Source organism: Apteryx rowi, unplaced genomic scaffold, assembly GCF_003343035.1.
Source record: "Apteryx rowi isolate R43461 unplaced genomic scaffold, aptRow1 scaffold_40, whole genome shotgun sequence".
Lineage (NCBI taxonomy): Eukaryota > Metazoa > Chordata > Aves > Apterygiformes > Apterygidae > Apteryx > Apteryx rowi.
In genome coordinates this window covers 3,669,349-3,686,263 of record NW_020450530.1, presented here as the reverse complement: position 1 = coordinate 3,686,263, position 16,915 = coordinate 3,669,349, and the positions used below count along the sequence as shown (strand labels likewise).

The 16,915-nt window shown below is 37.6% G+C and overlaps 1 protein-coding gene across 1 annotated transcript in view; it reads left to right on the top strand.

The window, feature by feature from the left end:
- Positions 1–16,336, top strand: part of MED13L (mediator complex subunit 13 like) — a 207,120-nt gene extending 190,784 nt beyond the window's left edge. The window contains exons 25-31 of the mRNA XM_026075278.1: positions 181–323; positions 2,455–2,613; positions 3,680–3,856; positions 6,148–6,302; positions 9,664–9,825; positions 11,903–12,015; positions 13,453–16,336. Coding sequence (XP_025931063.1) covers positions 181–323; positions 2,455–2,613; positions 3,680–3,856; positions 6,148–6,302; positions 9,664–9,825; positions 11,903–12,015; positions 13,453–13,585 — 1,042 coding nt within the window. The 3' untranslated portion in view covers positions 13,586–16,336. The remainder of the gene's footprint in view (positions 1–180; positions 324–2,454; positions 2,614–3,679; positions 3,857–6,147; positions 6,303–9,663; positions 9,826–11,902; positions 12,016–13,452) is intronic.
- The last annotated feature ends 579 nt before the right edge of the window (positions 16,337–16,915 follow it).

Below are 16,915 nucleotides of genomic sequence, written 5' to 3'. Positions count from 1 at the left end.
CAGTACCCCTACTGAAAGCATACAAATACTTTTTCTAGTTCTTGTTACTGAAAGATAAGTTGGGCACTGTTAGGGCACTGGAAGAACTCCCACAGGGGGCAAGCAGTGAAATAATTATATAGAAGTCTGAATATTGTCCTTCATTCTCTCTTTTTTTTTTTTCCCTTCCATAATCTCCAGGTCAAGGAGGAGCAAATTATCTGCACGTAAAATTGGTCTGCAGAAGCTCTGGGAATGGTGTATCGGTATCGTGCAGATGACATCGCTGCCTTGGAGAGTTGTAATCGGGCGACTCGGTCGCCTGGGCCACGGGGAGTTAAAAGGTAGGAAATTTCAGTGCTGTCACAAACTGTGGTTTTGGAATGAAGAGGTGGCCTGAGCGAGCAGGGAAGAATGATTTACAGGATTGATCGCGAACCTTTAAAATCCTACCGTGGCAATGAATTTTTTTATTGTCTTGGATAAATCATCTGCTTCAGTCGCTGTCCACGTTTATATGCTGGACTTGACATCACTTGCTCATGTCTTGTAGGTACTGTGTAGATTAACTAATACTAGCACCGTGTATTTCCAAGTGGAAGCCCTGTGTTTGATCACATGCTGGACAAAGATCTGGACGATAGTTGTCCTGTCACAGAAATAGAAATAGGATGCAATTCTGAGTCTTCAAAATAAAATTCTTATGAATAAAGTTACTGAACAAAAGAAAAACCTAATTTCTGTGATGTACAAAATTAACTGATAATCAGTGTTTACCAGCAATAAGGTACTCTCCGGGGCCTGCAAAGGATTCCCCAAATCTAGCATTCCTAACAGCTCTGTGGTGCTCTGGTGTATTGTAGGTTTAGCTGCCTTAATCCAAGGGTAGGGACTGCCTTGCTTCACGTTAGCAGTGATTCCTCTCRCTAATTTAAGTATATGCATTCAGCATCTTATCTTCCATTCCCAATGGCTGTGGCCACTGCTYATGTTTTTGTTGGTAACTGATTAACAGAAAATGGGGTTCTGAGAAGCTGTTCTGAGTTCTCTCCCATCTGCTGAACTGGAACATGAAGATGAATTAGGCTGGAGGATAAAGATATTTAATTAAACAGTGTATGTCCTCTCACGCCGATAACTGAAGATGTGAATTACTGTGGTTATCTTATTGTAAGAGATCCTGGATTTCTTGAGATTTCTTGAGATTTGAAAATCAGTGTACAAGAAATAAAAATTTAGTCTGAAAGCACAAGGAAATATTCGGGGAGGGGAAGCAATAATTAAATACCTTCCCCTATATAGTACATGAGGGAAGAAGAGAAGTTGCCTGCTCTGGTAGGTGGATTTGGTATCCATCACATGCATGAGAGTTAAGTGGAATGAAGGCAGGGCAGATTAAGAATTTAATCAGTAGCGCTCTCCCTCTGATTTTGTGAATCTGTCAGTTAAATGGTTAACTGAGGTCCCCAGAAGGCATATCTGCCCCTCCACTGACAGCTTTCTGAAGAAACATTCACTGTATTCGCTTTATTTAGTGTATTTTACTTTATTTAGTGTATTTTACTTATAAGAAAATTTAATAAAATGTGTTGTGTCTGAATTCATATGTTTGCTTACATTTCAAATATTCCAATTATGCAGCATGTTAGATGAAAACAGATGTCTTTTTTCAAACAAACAAACAAACAAACAATGCAATTCAGAAACAGAGTTGGATGTAAATAAGAAAACAAAAACTAAAATAAAATAAATCCTTGTGTGTTGCCCTGTTTCACATCAGATAAGTACCTCCTCATCCCTTACAGGTAGAAGCAAAGACTCGCTCTTACAGAAGCGCATGCTCTTAAGTGATTTGCAGAGTAATGCAGTTAGATCATTGGAAAACCAACCAGTTATCACAGGATTAACTATTTTGCAGTATCTGCTTCAATACGCAGTTCTGAGAGCCGTGCAATTGTTTAAGGGGGACATAGCCCAGAATAACTACTCTGCAGTACCAATTTCTTTTTTCTGCTGTACATGAAAAATTACTATGCATTAAAAATACCTTTGTTGGGTTGAGTGTATCAGTACAATATCAGCCAGCCCTTCCGGTCAAATCTGAAAATGTACTTTATAACCCTCCAATTTTCTGCTCGTGTCTCTGTGAAAAGGGCACTGTCCTCTACTGCTTTTCTTCCACCATTGAAAGGAAGGATGCTTTAATGCTTAAAGCACAATACACGGTATATAGGACTGTATTCCTGGTTCTAATGCAGAGCAACTTTAAGTGACTTGGTCAAGCTCTCAGTTGTTCCTTAATTTTTAAGCTTCAGAGAAGTATGTGGAAGTTCAATCCATTTATGTTTGAATGCTACATCTCCCAGTGGAAAGTGTTAAAGAAATGCAAAGTGTTATTAGTATTTTGCTGTTTTCAAGCAAGTGCTGGATTTTTCAGAATCCCGTTACGTTCTATCAAAACTTGCTTTTTTTCAGACTGGAGTATCCTCCTTGGGGAATGTTCCCTGCAGACAATCAGCAAACAGCTAAAGGAGGTGTGCCGCATGTGCGGTATCTCATCAGCGGACTCTCCTTCTATCCTCAGTGCCTGCTTAGTTGCCATGGAACCACAAGGCTCCTTTGTCGTCATGCCAGGTAAATTTTTATCCACCTATTTCAATGCTGCTTGAACTTTTATCATAGATACCACATAAGAAATACATCGGTCTTGGGAGACTTTTGGGCCTAACAGTAAGACCTTGACTACTGTGACTAAATATGGGAGAAAACAGGTTGAGCCAGCAGAATTCCCCAAAATATCACAAAGAGATACTGTGTTGGGAGCATCGACTCCCAGGAGGAAAGATTACTTTATGTCACTGTCAAACTGATGACCTTTTCCTTGGGGAGGTCATAGTTTGAGGTAGACCAGTTCGCATCAGCTGAAATGTGATGATGTACAAGCCCTTCTGCAAGGAGGACTGCAAACGTTAATAGTCTGTAATGTGAAAGAATAGGAGACTATGTAAGAAGAGGTAAGAATAAACCTACTTCCCTTCTCATATGCTTCAGTTTTTTAAAGAGTTCGGTTGTGAGCTACAGTCCACAGGGCTAAGTCAAAGCRAAACTAATTTCATGAAGCTCTTCTGTATTGGATTGTTTACCTTTCCTTATTTGTTGTACTTTGTAAGTATGTACAGTTGTCTGCGTGATGACGTGATGAGAAATCCTTACAAACCGCTCTGGTTCTTAGTTTAGGGAAAAAAAAAAAATTACTGCATGGAATAGAACTAAACCAGCCTGAAAATTACTCATCAAGCTGAATAATTTTCAAAGCAGAGTTTTAACAGCATGAGAAAATAGATGGCAAGTTATGTCTTTTAATGCCATCCAAAGTGGGGTATATTACGTAATTTGGATTTATACAGGTGTGGGTGTCCAAAATAAATTTGACTTCCACATCTAACAAGCAAATCTTTGATTAAGGAGCAGCAGAATGAAGGGAAAGATGGGGCATAGTATGGGAATTCACATGGCTAAACATTATCTATACAACGTGTGATCTTAATTTCAGGCTCTTCTAGTAATTTATTCTTTTTAAGATAAGAAACTTTAAACGCTTTAAACCCATATTAGATGCATAGAAATTTAATTGGACACAGAACATATATTTTGAAGATGATGCAAATCAGTGTCTCTGCCATTGCTTCTTTCCTGGAAGATGCTGTCACCATGGGATCAGTGTTTGGCCGGAGTACTGCGCTGAATCTGCAATCATCTCAGCTGAATACCCCTCAGGATGCCTCCTGTACGCACATCCTGGTTTTCCCAACCTCTGCTACTATCCAGGTAGCACCAGCAAATTATCCTAATGAGGATGGATTCAGCCCTACTAACGGTAAGTTAACGTTTGTGTCTAGTGTAGGAGGTGAAATATTTGCGTTTGCTCAGTGGCCTGCTCAAAAGGTACAAGCAGAGCTGTACCAGTGGCCAATAAAAACTGAATGGACCAGTGTTCTCCCATGGACCACGTACCACCTGAATTTAATTTAAAGACAACACCACCTACTTTATAGTTAGAGAATAATATACTATGTTTTTCTGAACACCGTTTTCAGGTAATCATATTGATTTATTCCAAAAGCAATATTTTCTAATGACCAATCAACTTGCAGAAAAAATGGCACAGACTATAAAATGCTTTTTCTTGTTGTTGTGACTTGACTTGTGAATTGATCAAGCCAAACTCCTTTTTACGCTAGTGGTTCACTTGATAGTCTGTTGTGTACAAAACTTGTCAGGAAGGAGGTACTTGTTTTAAAATTTTCATCTTTATGTAAAGTAGGCAAAATAGACAAACCTAAGGGTTCTTAATATAATGGGTGTGTTTTTAAGCCTATTCAATCCTATAAATCATAACAGCAAGACTGATTAATACATTTTATCAAATCAGTATTTTTCTAACTGTTTTACCAGAAATCTTTTTAAATGATTATAAAGCAATTTAAACCAAGAGTACAAGCCCTTACAATAAAAGTGCTCTAATAGGAGGGGAGGTAGAGTACAGAGAAGAAAAAAGATCTAATATTTTTAATGAAAGAGTCTGCTTTGATCTGCTCCTCCTGGAATTTCAGGCGGTCTCACAAAAGGGAAGTTACCCTTCTTAATACTTGAGCAGCTGTCCTTTCAAGGCCCCAGAAACTGGACTGAATGCTGTGTTGACAAATATTTAACCTGCATTAACCTGCCCTTTAGTGTTTCAGATGCTAATTAGAATCAGGTACAGGAGCTGGCGTTTTCCAAAATGGTGTTAAATTTAATTTTCTTAACTCTGTTGTATTTAATGATTAAACTGCTTCCTATGCTATTAGCCATCTCACTTATGCTTTGGAGGCTTAGCAGAGCATAACATTAGTTCTGTTTTGTTTATTGAGGTTGTAGGACAGAAGTTAATAAACTAAGCTAATTCACTGCTTTTGCAATCCAGTGCTTCTCCTCGGCAGATGAAGAAAAACAACCACCTGCCTATTTGAGCGCTAGGACTTCAGCTTGAAATTAGTGCAAGACAAATTCTTTCTCATTTTCATGTGATGTTAGTTGAAGCAAATTTTTCAAGATAAATGATTTATTGTAAAACACATTTAAAACTGCAGAAATGTTTGACTATTATGTAGGGTCTCTTTAGTGTGTTTTAATATAAATCTGGCTGTGATTCTTCTAAATCCAGTTAATTCAGACAGCTCCCCCTGTCTCTCTCTGTCCTCTAAAATGTACTTTAAATGTCATTATACTTTTTAAATGTCTTTGCCTACTGAAAAATCTGGATTAGAAAAAAACCCTATAAACTATATTGTGATGTTTGTAATTTTTTGATCTGTGTTAATGATCTTAGCTTTCCATCACATAAATTACCCATGGCATCATAACTTGTGTTCCAGATGACTGAGCAACGGAATGTACTTTTCATAAATGCAAATACATTTTCAATGCATTTTTACTCCTGTCCCACATATTAATATAAACTAAATTAAAATATGATCACAAGTTATGGTAATAGGAGCGTATCTAATTTCTGAGATGAAATCAAACTATTAAAATCAGAGTTGTAGGAAGTCCTGTTGCAGTATTTAAGATAATCATAAAAGTGCATCGCATGTGAGCGTGGATCAGGCCCTGCTGCCCTAATGCTGAACAGTACTTGACTCTGAGCAATTTCTTTGAAGCCGCTATGACTATTCCCAGAACACTTTGAGCAAATGGGCACCAAAGTGCCGGTGTGCAGCAGGAGCCCGAAGAGCGGCGCCTGCTGAGGGCAGCATCTGTACTTCTGTTTAATGCATTTCAAGTATTTTGTTAATGGATTTCTGTGACCAACTGCAGAGAGGTGTAATTCTTTTGGTTCTAAAGTTCAGTTTGGATTTGGTATTAAGCTGATATGACAGGAATTTTGTGCACTGTATGACCGTTGTTAAAATTCATGATTTTAGTAGATGTCTGCCAACTTTTCCTTTCAAAGCTGTGTGGTTGAAGTCAAAGGTACTAAGAAGGATGAAACAGTAAAACGTGTATTGCTGCCTACATCTGTCTCAAGTGTGTAAAAGGGAATGGTAATATATTAGAGAAAATTCTTAACAAAAACGAGTACAGGAGATGAGAAATGATTATTTTTTTCTCTCTTTTCCCTTTCAGATGACATGTTTGACCTCCCATTCCCAGATGACATAGACAATGACTTTGGAATTTTAATAACAGGGAATCTTCACTCTCCACCAAATTCCTCCCCGGTTCCTTCCCCCGGTTCCCCGTCTGGTATTGGAGTGGGATCTCACTTCCAGCATAGCAGGGTAAGGCTCTAGCACCGCAGGGGACGTGCTACTTAAAAGCAAGACAAAGCAAAAACAAACAAAACAAAACAAAACCCCAAATCCTCCAACAGAATCTCTTTTTCTGTAGATTTTCAAATGTAATTAAGTCAACAGCAAGGTACTGGCTAAATACCGTTGTAAAAGATGCCTCTGCCATGACTGTTTTTCCAAGTTAAAGTTAGTTGTTAGTGTAGAAGATAATTGAGAGGAAGAGAAGAGGAGAGGAAGGCTTTTATTTCTTGTGGCAGAGCTATATTCAATGACCCTGTATAAACTTAATCTGTATTTATGGATTTTTCTCTGGAAAATCATACAGAATGCCCCTGGCACAAAGGGATGAGCAGTTGAGAGAAAGGAAGACGCGGAGAGCTCTGATCCGATCAGTTTGTGGGGGAGGCAAGAAGTGAGATAATTCTCCTAATAATAGAACCTGTCAATATAAACTCTGCAGGTGTTAGATGTTTATGCAAATGCTGTATTCTTAGTAAAAATTAGCCCAGAGCACATACTGTTTAAAAGTTATTTTTGTTTGAAGTGGCTTTTATAAAGCTGGTTCCAACACCAGTGGTTATTTAAAATGCAAATTGTTTTTGATAATTCAAGAAACATTTTTCTGAATCGGCTTTACTGTAATTTGGATCATGTTTGATGGAACTCTTATGCATACATTTCGTTGTGTAAGACACTTAGTTGTACATTTAAAATGTTTTCCATCACAAGTATGCAGAAGTTTAAGAGGTTTCACAGTTTGGTAGCAGAGAAGTTTTACTCTAGAAATACTACATTTAAAGCAAGAGCATATTACTTCTTTATTAAATAGTACAGTCTTTTATTAAAGAAATAGACTATTTTTTTAATAGAAGAAATGGATAAGTCCATGTATTTAAAAGTTCTGTTTTAATAATCTGGATTTTTTTGTAAATAACTGGATCAGTACCTGAGACTATCACTGGTGGTTTCAAACAGTCTCATCTAGTGAAATTAGAAATCTGGTTAGAGACAACTACTAGATACCTGCTTAGGGAGGTGTACAGCTAAGACATTTGACTGAGTGATGCTACTCATGCATCCACTCTAATAAAGCAGCACATTTTTCTAAATGTAAATATCTTCTTAAGAAAAAAATTCTCACTCCCTGAAAATGACTGATATTTAGGAATATGAGATATGCCCGTTTTATCACCTGAAAGGAAAAAGTCCTCTGTGTATTTCCATGTTTCCTCTGCCAAAATGCTTCAGTGGTCAGCTTAATACTGTCTGTGAGTGGAAAAACTTCTTTTGCACCAGCCACAAAAATGCTAATGTTGTATTTTGTGATCTCGGTGCACAATYGCCTTACACTAATACTTCAACTCACTTTTCAAAGGCTAAATAATTACACGTTTCTGTCACTTGGTTAGTTCAAACTGCTATGTGGGCAAATTAAAAGTTTTAAATTCTGTTCCCAAACCCTCTAGTCATAAATCACAACTAAGCGCTCATTACAATTTCCCTTTCATATTTAGTTGATTGAACAAGCTCTGTTCTGTACCACTTTTAGAAAAATGTGTTACACAACTTATTCTCAATGGAACTCTGTCCAAATGCCTTAAGAACAGACTGAAAGGTTAATGACCAGAGAGCTCAGAGACCTCGACAAGCCATTTCTAGATGAACCTGTCATAGTAATTCAGTTTAACCATTAACGAGGGCCTAGTAATTGATGTGTAATTTTTGGTTTTAAAAAAGCAACAGCGTGTGATCATTACCTCGTGGGGCAGGGAAGGTCAAGCCTCCGTCCGTGTAGCCCGTAATTGATTGCTGCAGTTCACCAGTGTAAGTCCTGATTGCTCAGCAGCCGGTTTCAAGGTCTGCTGTGGGGTTTTCCACGTGCCCGCAGCCAGGTGCGCCGTAGCCTTCCCTGAGCTTTACGGACTGTTTAACTTTCTTTGATTGCTGATCAAGATACTACTGGGGGAGAAAGACCTGCTTCAAGGACTAGCACTGAAGGTTCTGTGGTTAAGCCAGTTTCTTTTCAGTAGAATCTTTTTTTCCTGCTGACTTAAAAGGTGGATTAAATGGACTGCCTGTCCCAGGTCTTCTGGGATAAATTTCAGTCTAGAATACTTTGCAAGTATTTTTTTTTTTTTTTTCTGCATTCATGAGATGACCCAACAGCAGGAAGAAAGCAGGATGGTGTATCACTTACAGTGGAAAACAACAGGCAAAAAAAGTAAAAGCAAAATAATGAAGAGTGTTTACAAAAAATAAATCCATGTAAAATAAAAATGTACTTCAGAATGGAATGGCAGTCAGCCCTTCTAATACCTAAAGCAATCCTTCTAGGTTTCTTGTTAATGTGGTCCATGATATATAAGGCATTTTTTATAAACACTGGGAGATAAACTCTCATGAAGCATTCCTGTGTGTGCAAGCCTGGTGTGCAGAAGGTTCATCTATCTTCGTTTTAGCCTACAGAAATAAAAACACATATGTATGTGCTGATGGGCAGCAACCTAATGTCTGATAAAAATAGTTTTGAAGACTTCTTCTTGTTTTTCCACTCTCCTCTCAAAATAACTTTGCTCTATATATAAGAACATGAATAATTAATTCTAAAAAAACCCTGTATTTAAATAAATCAATAACTGATATAACTAGAAAAGCAGAATCAGCTGTTTCTTTTTCCCCACACTGGGTGTCTGCATGTATAAAACATAGTATCTTCTGTTCAAGCTATTCCCACAGCAAGGAATATAAAGTGCAACTTTTGTTTTTAGGTATAAAAGTAACTAACTGAAGGAACAAACACGCTATAAAGTCGCTGGTATTCTTTGCTCTTGCACAGCTCAGTGTGTAACACATTCTTCCTTAGCTGAAGTCAGGAACATCTGCAGTGCAACTTGATGTTTTTTCTAGGTGTGGGGAAAACCTGTAAGGCTATAAACTTACTGAGGCTGTATGAGCTTAAAATCACCACTGCTCTATTCTCTGCCTGCCCCCATTAAGCTATTCAGGTTCATGGCCAGAACCTAGTACCTTCAAGTTACTCTGTAGCATCAAAATCTCTATAAACTCACTTCAGTTTAAGAGCTTAACATTGCTGTTAGGGAACTTAAAGTGATTGTGGAACATACGCCTGTGAAACCCAACTGCAAGGGATAAAGGGAAGGATTGGACAACTTTGACAAAGATCTGTGAATAAAGGGAAAGCATTGCGCAGCCTGAGATTAAAGGATAGCTCATTAATAACAAGACAAAACTGGATTAAAGCCTGAGTGATTAGTAAAGAAAATGAATGTTATTGGAGGGGGATGTAATGACATAAAACAAACAAACGCCTTTTTAACTTTTTCCTCAGAGCCAAGGGGAACGTCTTCTTTCTAGAGAAGCCCCCGAAGAACTGAAGCAGCAACCTCTTGCTCTTGGATACTTTGTATCAACTGCCAAAGCTGAGAATCTTCCACAGTGGTTCTGGTCATCCTGTCCTCAGGCACAAAACCAGTGTCCCCTCTTCCTCAAGGTCTGTCTTAGTATCCTTTCACAGCGGAAAGGGAGGAAGCATTTAATTCATCTCCTGTGAATTTTCCATGAACATGTTGGCTTTGCATGTTATCTCAACTGACAGTATTGGGAATGGAAGTACAATTCTAGCTTTGAATTTAGAGAGCTGGCTATTAAAATTTACTCTCTGTTCCTACAGCCTTTACCTGAAATAGAATAGAATTTGGCAGCTTCTAAATATGCAATCATCAAAGCCATATCCAGTATTAAGGAAATGTTCTGATTGTCATTTCCTAAATTTTGGTCAACCTAAGGCAGGAGGGACATAGCTCCTATTCTGCTGTAGTCCAGTTATGACACATGGACTAAAAATTAGGAAAATAGCACCTCCAGATAAAGCATTTACTCTCCATTCCTATATCCATAGTTGTAGAAGTCACAGAGTGCAGTCTGCAACATCAGAGCATATATGATACCTTCCATTCTGGAAGATTGCTAGCGCTTGCACAGGGTGTACAGCAGAACTGGTTCAACTACTAGCTATTCACTGCCCCCTATAGAGAGACATGCTGCTTCTTATTTGCGTGAATCAAAAGGATGTGAACTAATGAGTAAGGAAAGAAGGTGAAAAATATGCCCTGAAGAGCACCACATAAATAGTTGAGCAAGCAACATACAGAATAATTAAGACAGTGCTACTTTCTTTATCCATTTCCAGTTTAATTAGCAAATGTTAAACATTTTTTACAAGTATCATGTAGTCTTTTAGCTAAATTCTTATCTGTGTCTGCCAGGCTATTATCAAAGTAAAGGTCTTCAGTATTTCTCAATTCTTTCCTCATGCAAAAAAGGCATTTTACAGTTGATCATTTAAGAATGACTGCTGTAGTCAGCAAGTGGGGCTTTATATTCCCTGTACCACCTCCACCAGCTCAGGACTGAAGTACCCAATTAAATGAGGTCACCTTCCTTATTCCTTATGCCCTCCACTTTTTCACAAATAGATTTCCTGAAGTGCTTTGCTCTAAACTTGCTAAATGGAGATCTCAAAAATAACATGAAATGCTAGCCACCATATTTGTAGAGCTAGAGATGAAGCTTTATCCTAAACTTAAAACTACATTTTTGTGAATGAGTAATACAAATACTATGGTTCATTTCCAGTGGTAAAAGCATAGTCAGCAGAGCTCCAGGCAGCTCTATGAATTCCTTCCATAAGCTTCTACTAGATTTGCACTGGAGAGAAGGAGCTGCCACCCTTCCCCCTTCTCCACCACAATCATTCTTTCAGATCTAGGCTGAATTAAATGTTTAATTTGACTTGGAACTGTTTTGGTTTGGACAATTTTTAATAAAAGCAAGGGGCTGAATTCCTGCAGTAACTTGTACGCCGTTCAGAGAGCAGGTGGTGATGTTTCCTTTGTGCTGCCCAGCACTGCAATTAGAAAACTTGTATGGCCTATGAGACACATAGGTGCAAGTACTCCATCTGATATGGATTAACGATTTTCGAGCTGAAGTATTCCACCTCTAATGTGTAGGCCACAGTTGGTGGAGTATAACTTAGAGGTGTTGCCTAGGCCGGCTGTGTGGTCTGTTAGGCTACCCACTTGAAAGGTTTACATGGTTGGCTCTACCCCTGCACAGGATCAACGTGAAATCCCTTTCCTACCCCTGTATAAACTAATGCATAGGCCCTGCTCCAAAAGAAAGATGAGAGATACTCAGAAAGCGTAACAGAACAGAGGACGCCAAAGACTGCATTAAGCGTTCTGGCTGGCCATCCTACACCTGCATGGTATATACTATGATGGGTCTCCTACTGGAGAGTTTGAAGAATCAGAATGTTTTATTACTGAAATACCAAGAGAACCACTGACACATTCCTAAAAGTGTTTTTCCCCTTGTCATTTCTTCCCTGAGAAAATGTAACAATTAAATTACAGAACTTCAGAAGGCCCTTGGCCATGGTAGATTGAACAGAGAACTGTCAGTTCAGCTTGCCAACATTTCAAGCTCTCCTGTATTTGTTCGCTGTGAATCTTCAGAAATACTTGCCATACGAAGAGTTAATCTGTGTTTTTTTCCTTTCAAAGGCCTCATTGCATCACCATATTTCTGTAGCGCAGACAGATGAACTTTTACCTGCCAGAAATTCTCAGCGTGTTCCTCACCCGCTGGACTCTAAAACTACATCAGATGTCTTGAGGTAGGTAACACCTTTTAGGTTCTGCATTTTCTCTGTAAGGTTATGGGAACACAGCACTGAAATTTCAGAGATACCGTTTCTTTTCAACCTGGCAAAATTAGCCCTTAGGTTTATCAACTGTTTACACCCCTACTATGCCTTACCTGTGCGATCTTAAAAAAGAAAGGAAAAAAAAAAAAAGTGGTCTTACTGTGGTTGCTACCACCAGTAGCAAAGAGCAGGACTTATTTCCTATAATTACAGGAAATAGGTACATTTTTTAGATACATATATATATATATTTAATCCCTAAAACTATAACCCTTATTATGAGGGTTATTTCATCAGTTCTCTGCCACACTACGAAAAGGAATGGTTTGTGCCTTACAAAGTGTAAGTGGATGCCAACATACCTTGGTTTGCCTCCCAAAGATTGTTCTGTTTAGCTGATGGTGTAAGCTAGACTGTGTAAATATTTTTTCTCACCAAACCAAATGAAATTGTAGAAGGAAACAGAGGCACTCTCCTCGTACCCAGTATTTCGGGAATTAGGATAATAACCTGGGATATGTAAGAGATATTCTTCCTGAATTAATACAGGATTGTGAACCTATTCTACTGTAGAAGATAGCTAGAAGAATGTTTGCTTTCATCCCATCTGCTGGGGCTGTTCTACACTGAAAAAAACTGTTTTACGAGACAGCATAGAGGGTGGGACGCAAGTTGAACAACATATACCAAGTAGAGAGTATCAATAGGAAACATTAAGAATAATCTCATCTAACTTGAATTGGTGGTAAATATACTGTTCTAGAAGATCTGAATTTGTGTCACCTTAGGCAGAGGACTGAGCTATTGCATTTGTTCTGAGGTAATACTGTCTCCCCTTTTCTTTTGAGTAAAAGGATGATGCTCTCAGAGATGCACAGCAATAGGACAAGAGGAAAAGGATACAAGTTAAAACTTGGGAAATTCTAATTAGACATAAAGGAGAATTACTTTATAGTAAGGCTGATCAAATACTGGAACAGATTGGCCAGAGAGGTTGCGGAACCTCCATCCATAGACGTGTTAAGACTCTACTGGACAAGTTCTTGAGCAACCTGATCAGATTAGACTTGCTTTGAACACAGGATTGGACTAAATTACCTCCAGAGGTCCCTTCCAACCTGAATTATTCTATGATTCTATAATATCTGCTACGTTTTGGAGAAGAGCCTAGATTCAAACAGTTTGAGTCAAATTCAAATATTCTGATGACAAAAATCATGTTCCATGCAAACTTTTTGGTGAGTTTGCTACTTGGCCAACACCACCAGCATTAGCAGAACCAGGCAGTCCTCATCCCAGTATATCTCCAAGACAAATCAGTGATAAGTTGAAGTAAATCTTTTAGAAAAGAAAGAAAGGAGTAAACAATTCCAGTTTAATTTTTCTCTCTGCATTTCTCTTCTGCAGGTTCGTTTTGGAGCAGTACAATGCACTGTCCTGGCTTACATGTAACCCTGCCACTCAGGATCGCAGCTCCTGCCTTCCTGTCCACTTTGTGGTGCTCACTCAATTGTACAATGCCATCATGAATATACTTTAATAGATAGAAAAGCACTTGTTCTTCTGGCTTATTCTCCCCTCAACCTGAGAAACGTGCCACAGTCTGCAAAAATCAGTTTTGCTTGTCTTCAGACCAGTCGTGTGCTGTGCTTCTGTTCCTCCATAAGCACATGTGAATTCTGCAGTGTTCAAAACTAAACTACCCATTAACATCTCTGGCAGCTTCAGTCCAAAATCTGGGAACATCCAAGAACAGTGAACACACAGTAACCTCAAGCCAGTGTTAGTTTGGTGGCCCAGTAACTACTGGTCAGTGTGATTTTTATTTTTTTTTTCCTCTCTCCTTTTTTTTTTTCTTTTTTGAGGAAGACTACAGTATCTTTTTGCGTTAGGAACTCTGATATACATCCAAGAGCAGTTTCAGCCCTGCAAGTAAAAATATCTTGTAGTGACCAGTTTGGGTTTTCCAAAAGTTATTTTCTTGTTTGAACATCATAAACTGGGACTTTGCAGAAGAAAACCAGTCGTAGTCTCGTATTAATATTGGAGTTTTCTGTCTACCTGGAGTTCCTGTCAGAGTGGATTGGGATGAATGCATGCATTTGTTACCTGTCCATGTAGATATGAATGGTCTGGAGATATTTTATTTATTTTTAGGTTTGGGGAGGGAAGGGATTAAATTATAAAGGACCAGGAACAGTAGAATATTTTAACAATCCAGCTCCGTTCCACCGTAGGGTTATTTATCTACATACCTCTCACTCTTCTGACCTAGAAAACAAAAATGAAGCTAGTAACAATCAAAGTCCGAGTTGGGAAGGGGAGCATATTCAGATTTCTAACCGTGTCAGCATATTCTGGTAAGAATATACTTGTATTTTAAGGAATTCTCACCTGCATTTAGCCTGGTTAAAGCAAGAAATGGCCAGTGTTTAATGAAGGATAACACTACCTAATGGAAGAAGAGTGAGTGAGAGGTAGGGAGGAAAAATACTTTAAAGCCCAATGTGAGGGCAAATGGAAAGTGGTAAATTAATCTATTGTAGAGCTATGATTGAAATATATTTCCAATAAATTTAATGATGCTAGAAAACTATTTACTGAAACCCAAGTCGCCCTTTAATTCTGGGCAGACTAGTCCATGTACATATCCAAAAATATGGTTTTTGTTTACACTAAATCAGTTACAAATCTGGTGTATTTTTTCTGACTATAGGAATATTATTTCAAAGAAATAATTTTTAAAAATTATATCATTAAATTAGTACTTGAAGTTATACCACTGTGGTGGAAAAGTTACTTTGTTTAGTAAAATGATTGCCATTTTAAAGGTTAATGGCTAATTGAAGTATTTTTATGACTCCTTCATTCCAGGCTTCAAGGGGTTTATATTTAAACTCCATTTTCTAATGTTTGTTGTTGCACTGTGCAGCAGGCATGGACTGCCTTATGTGAGGGGTCGGGCACTTTGATCAGGCTGTGTGACCTAGTTATCTATCTGTGGAGAAAAACCTACAAATTTTAAAGTTCTTCCAAAAGACGTTCATGTTCTGGTTAAAAAAAATGAAATTCTATGATTTTAAAAAGTATTTTTCTTGAGATAATGTAACATTTAAAACAAATTATATTAAAAAAAAAGAATTGCTTGTGTAATGAGAAGGTGAAGTCAGAGAAGTAACCTGTAAATGGATTATTTCATTCTCTGCACCAAACCTCCCACATGGGTATCCTCTTTGCAATGTATAGGTTAAAAAAAATCTGATATCAAACCATTTGTATCTAATGTGTACAGTGTAAAATTGACTTTAAAAATATTGCAGTACTATTTTTTCTTAATCAGAAAAGAAAATTCTCAAGGCCTTTTGAAGAGCATAAAAAGATGAAGATTGTAAACTTGTATAAAAAAATTTAACTTGGGGAGGAAAAATGTAAAGTAGACATTTGTAATCTTTTACCGTTTTGGGGTTATTTGTTCCCAGGATTCATCTGAACTTTGGATTATTATTTTGTTTGTTCTTTTTAAATGGGCCGTTTTTATCCAGGGGCGTTTCTTCCCCAGAAACCTGGTTCTAAGCAAAAATTAAAAATAAAAAAAGGGCAGCAAGGAGTAGTTTTCATCTGGTGTCTTTTATTTAATTTTTTTAAGTTAAGAGAAGCTGGTGACATATTTATACGTTTTTGTGCAAAATAAATGAATGGCAATAGATTTTAAAGAAAAATCTTATGTACTTCAGTGTGAAAAGTTCTGTATAATATTTCCCTTAAATATGCATTATTTTACTTGTGAGTTTTTTACTGAATTAATCTGAAATGTACAAGCCCTGGCTTTCCTACAGAGTGAAGAAAGTTATTTTATTTTTTTTTTATTTCTAACTTTGGAAATTCATGCCTAAATCAGAATTATTATACAGTTGTTTGAGCTGAAGGGAGCGGGAGGGGGCGGGGAATGTCCAGCATGCTTGTATGTATATTTCAGAACCTTTTTTAAATGTAAAAGCTGTACATTTCCGGGGAGTTCTGAATTTCTTTGTTTTGTTTTTTTTCTCTGAGCATTTTGCAGTGAGCTTCTTTTATATATAGCCGACAATTTGAAAGAAAACAAAAAAAAATGTGAAGTTCATTTTAAATCTACAGTATATCGCTGGTACAATACACTAAAAAAAGACTTTGATAAAAAGAAACAATAATAATAAAGACCTCCATTTTAAATGTCATTCATATATACCTTGTGGATGAGAGCTATATACTTTTACACACTTTTTTAGATGAATAAATTATTGAATTACTGAAACTACTGTTGCAGTTTTATTCTTAAGAGTATTTTCTTTGACTGTTACGTTTTGGCAAAACATTCCTAGGGAAGAAGGGCCTGCATTAAAAAGTAGCTGTAGATCTCTCCTGTGATGTGAATGGAACCGAAATTCACTTAAAGGCTCTTTAATATTTATTTAGAGACACGGCTGCCTTCCATGAAGTAACCTACTGCCCACCTGCCTGTTCAGACTCCCTGCATGTTGATTAAATCTATAGCTTTATCGGCTGCCATTTCAGAGTGATATGGCTCATTACAATGTACAGAAGTTCAAGCTGCACTAGTACTTAACTTTTCTTTAAAAGTGGAAATTAAAGCAAAATAGAATAGTCATTCTATTTAAGATTATGCCTTTGTGAAGGAAATCAGTGCCACTAATGTAGAAGTCAAGATAATGAGACTGTAAATTCTGCCAAATCAGGTGGGTGGAAACAACCTGAGAGAATCTGGTGATACCTTAGTAGTAGCTGCTTTGCATTAGCAACTTTAATCCCAAGAGCTTCACCCCCTACAGATGAAATTTCTCTCCCTACACCAGGTAAGCCTTTAACAGGAGAT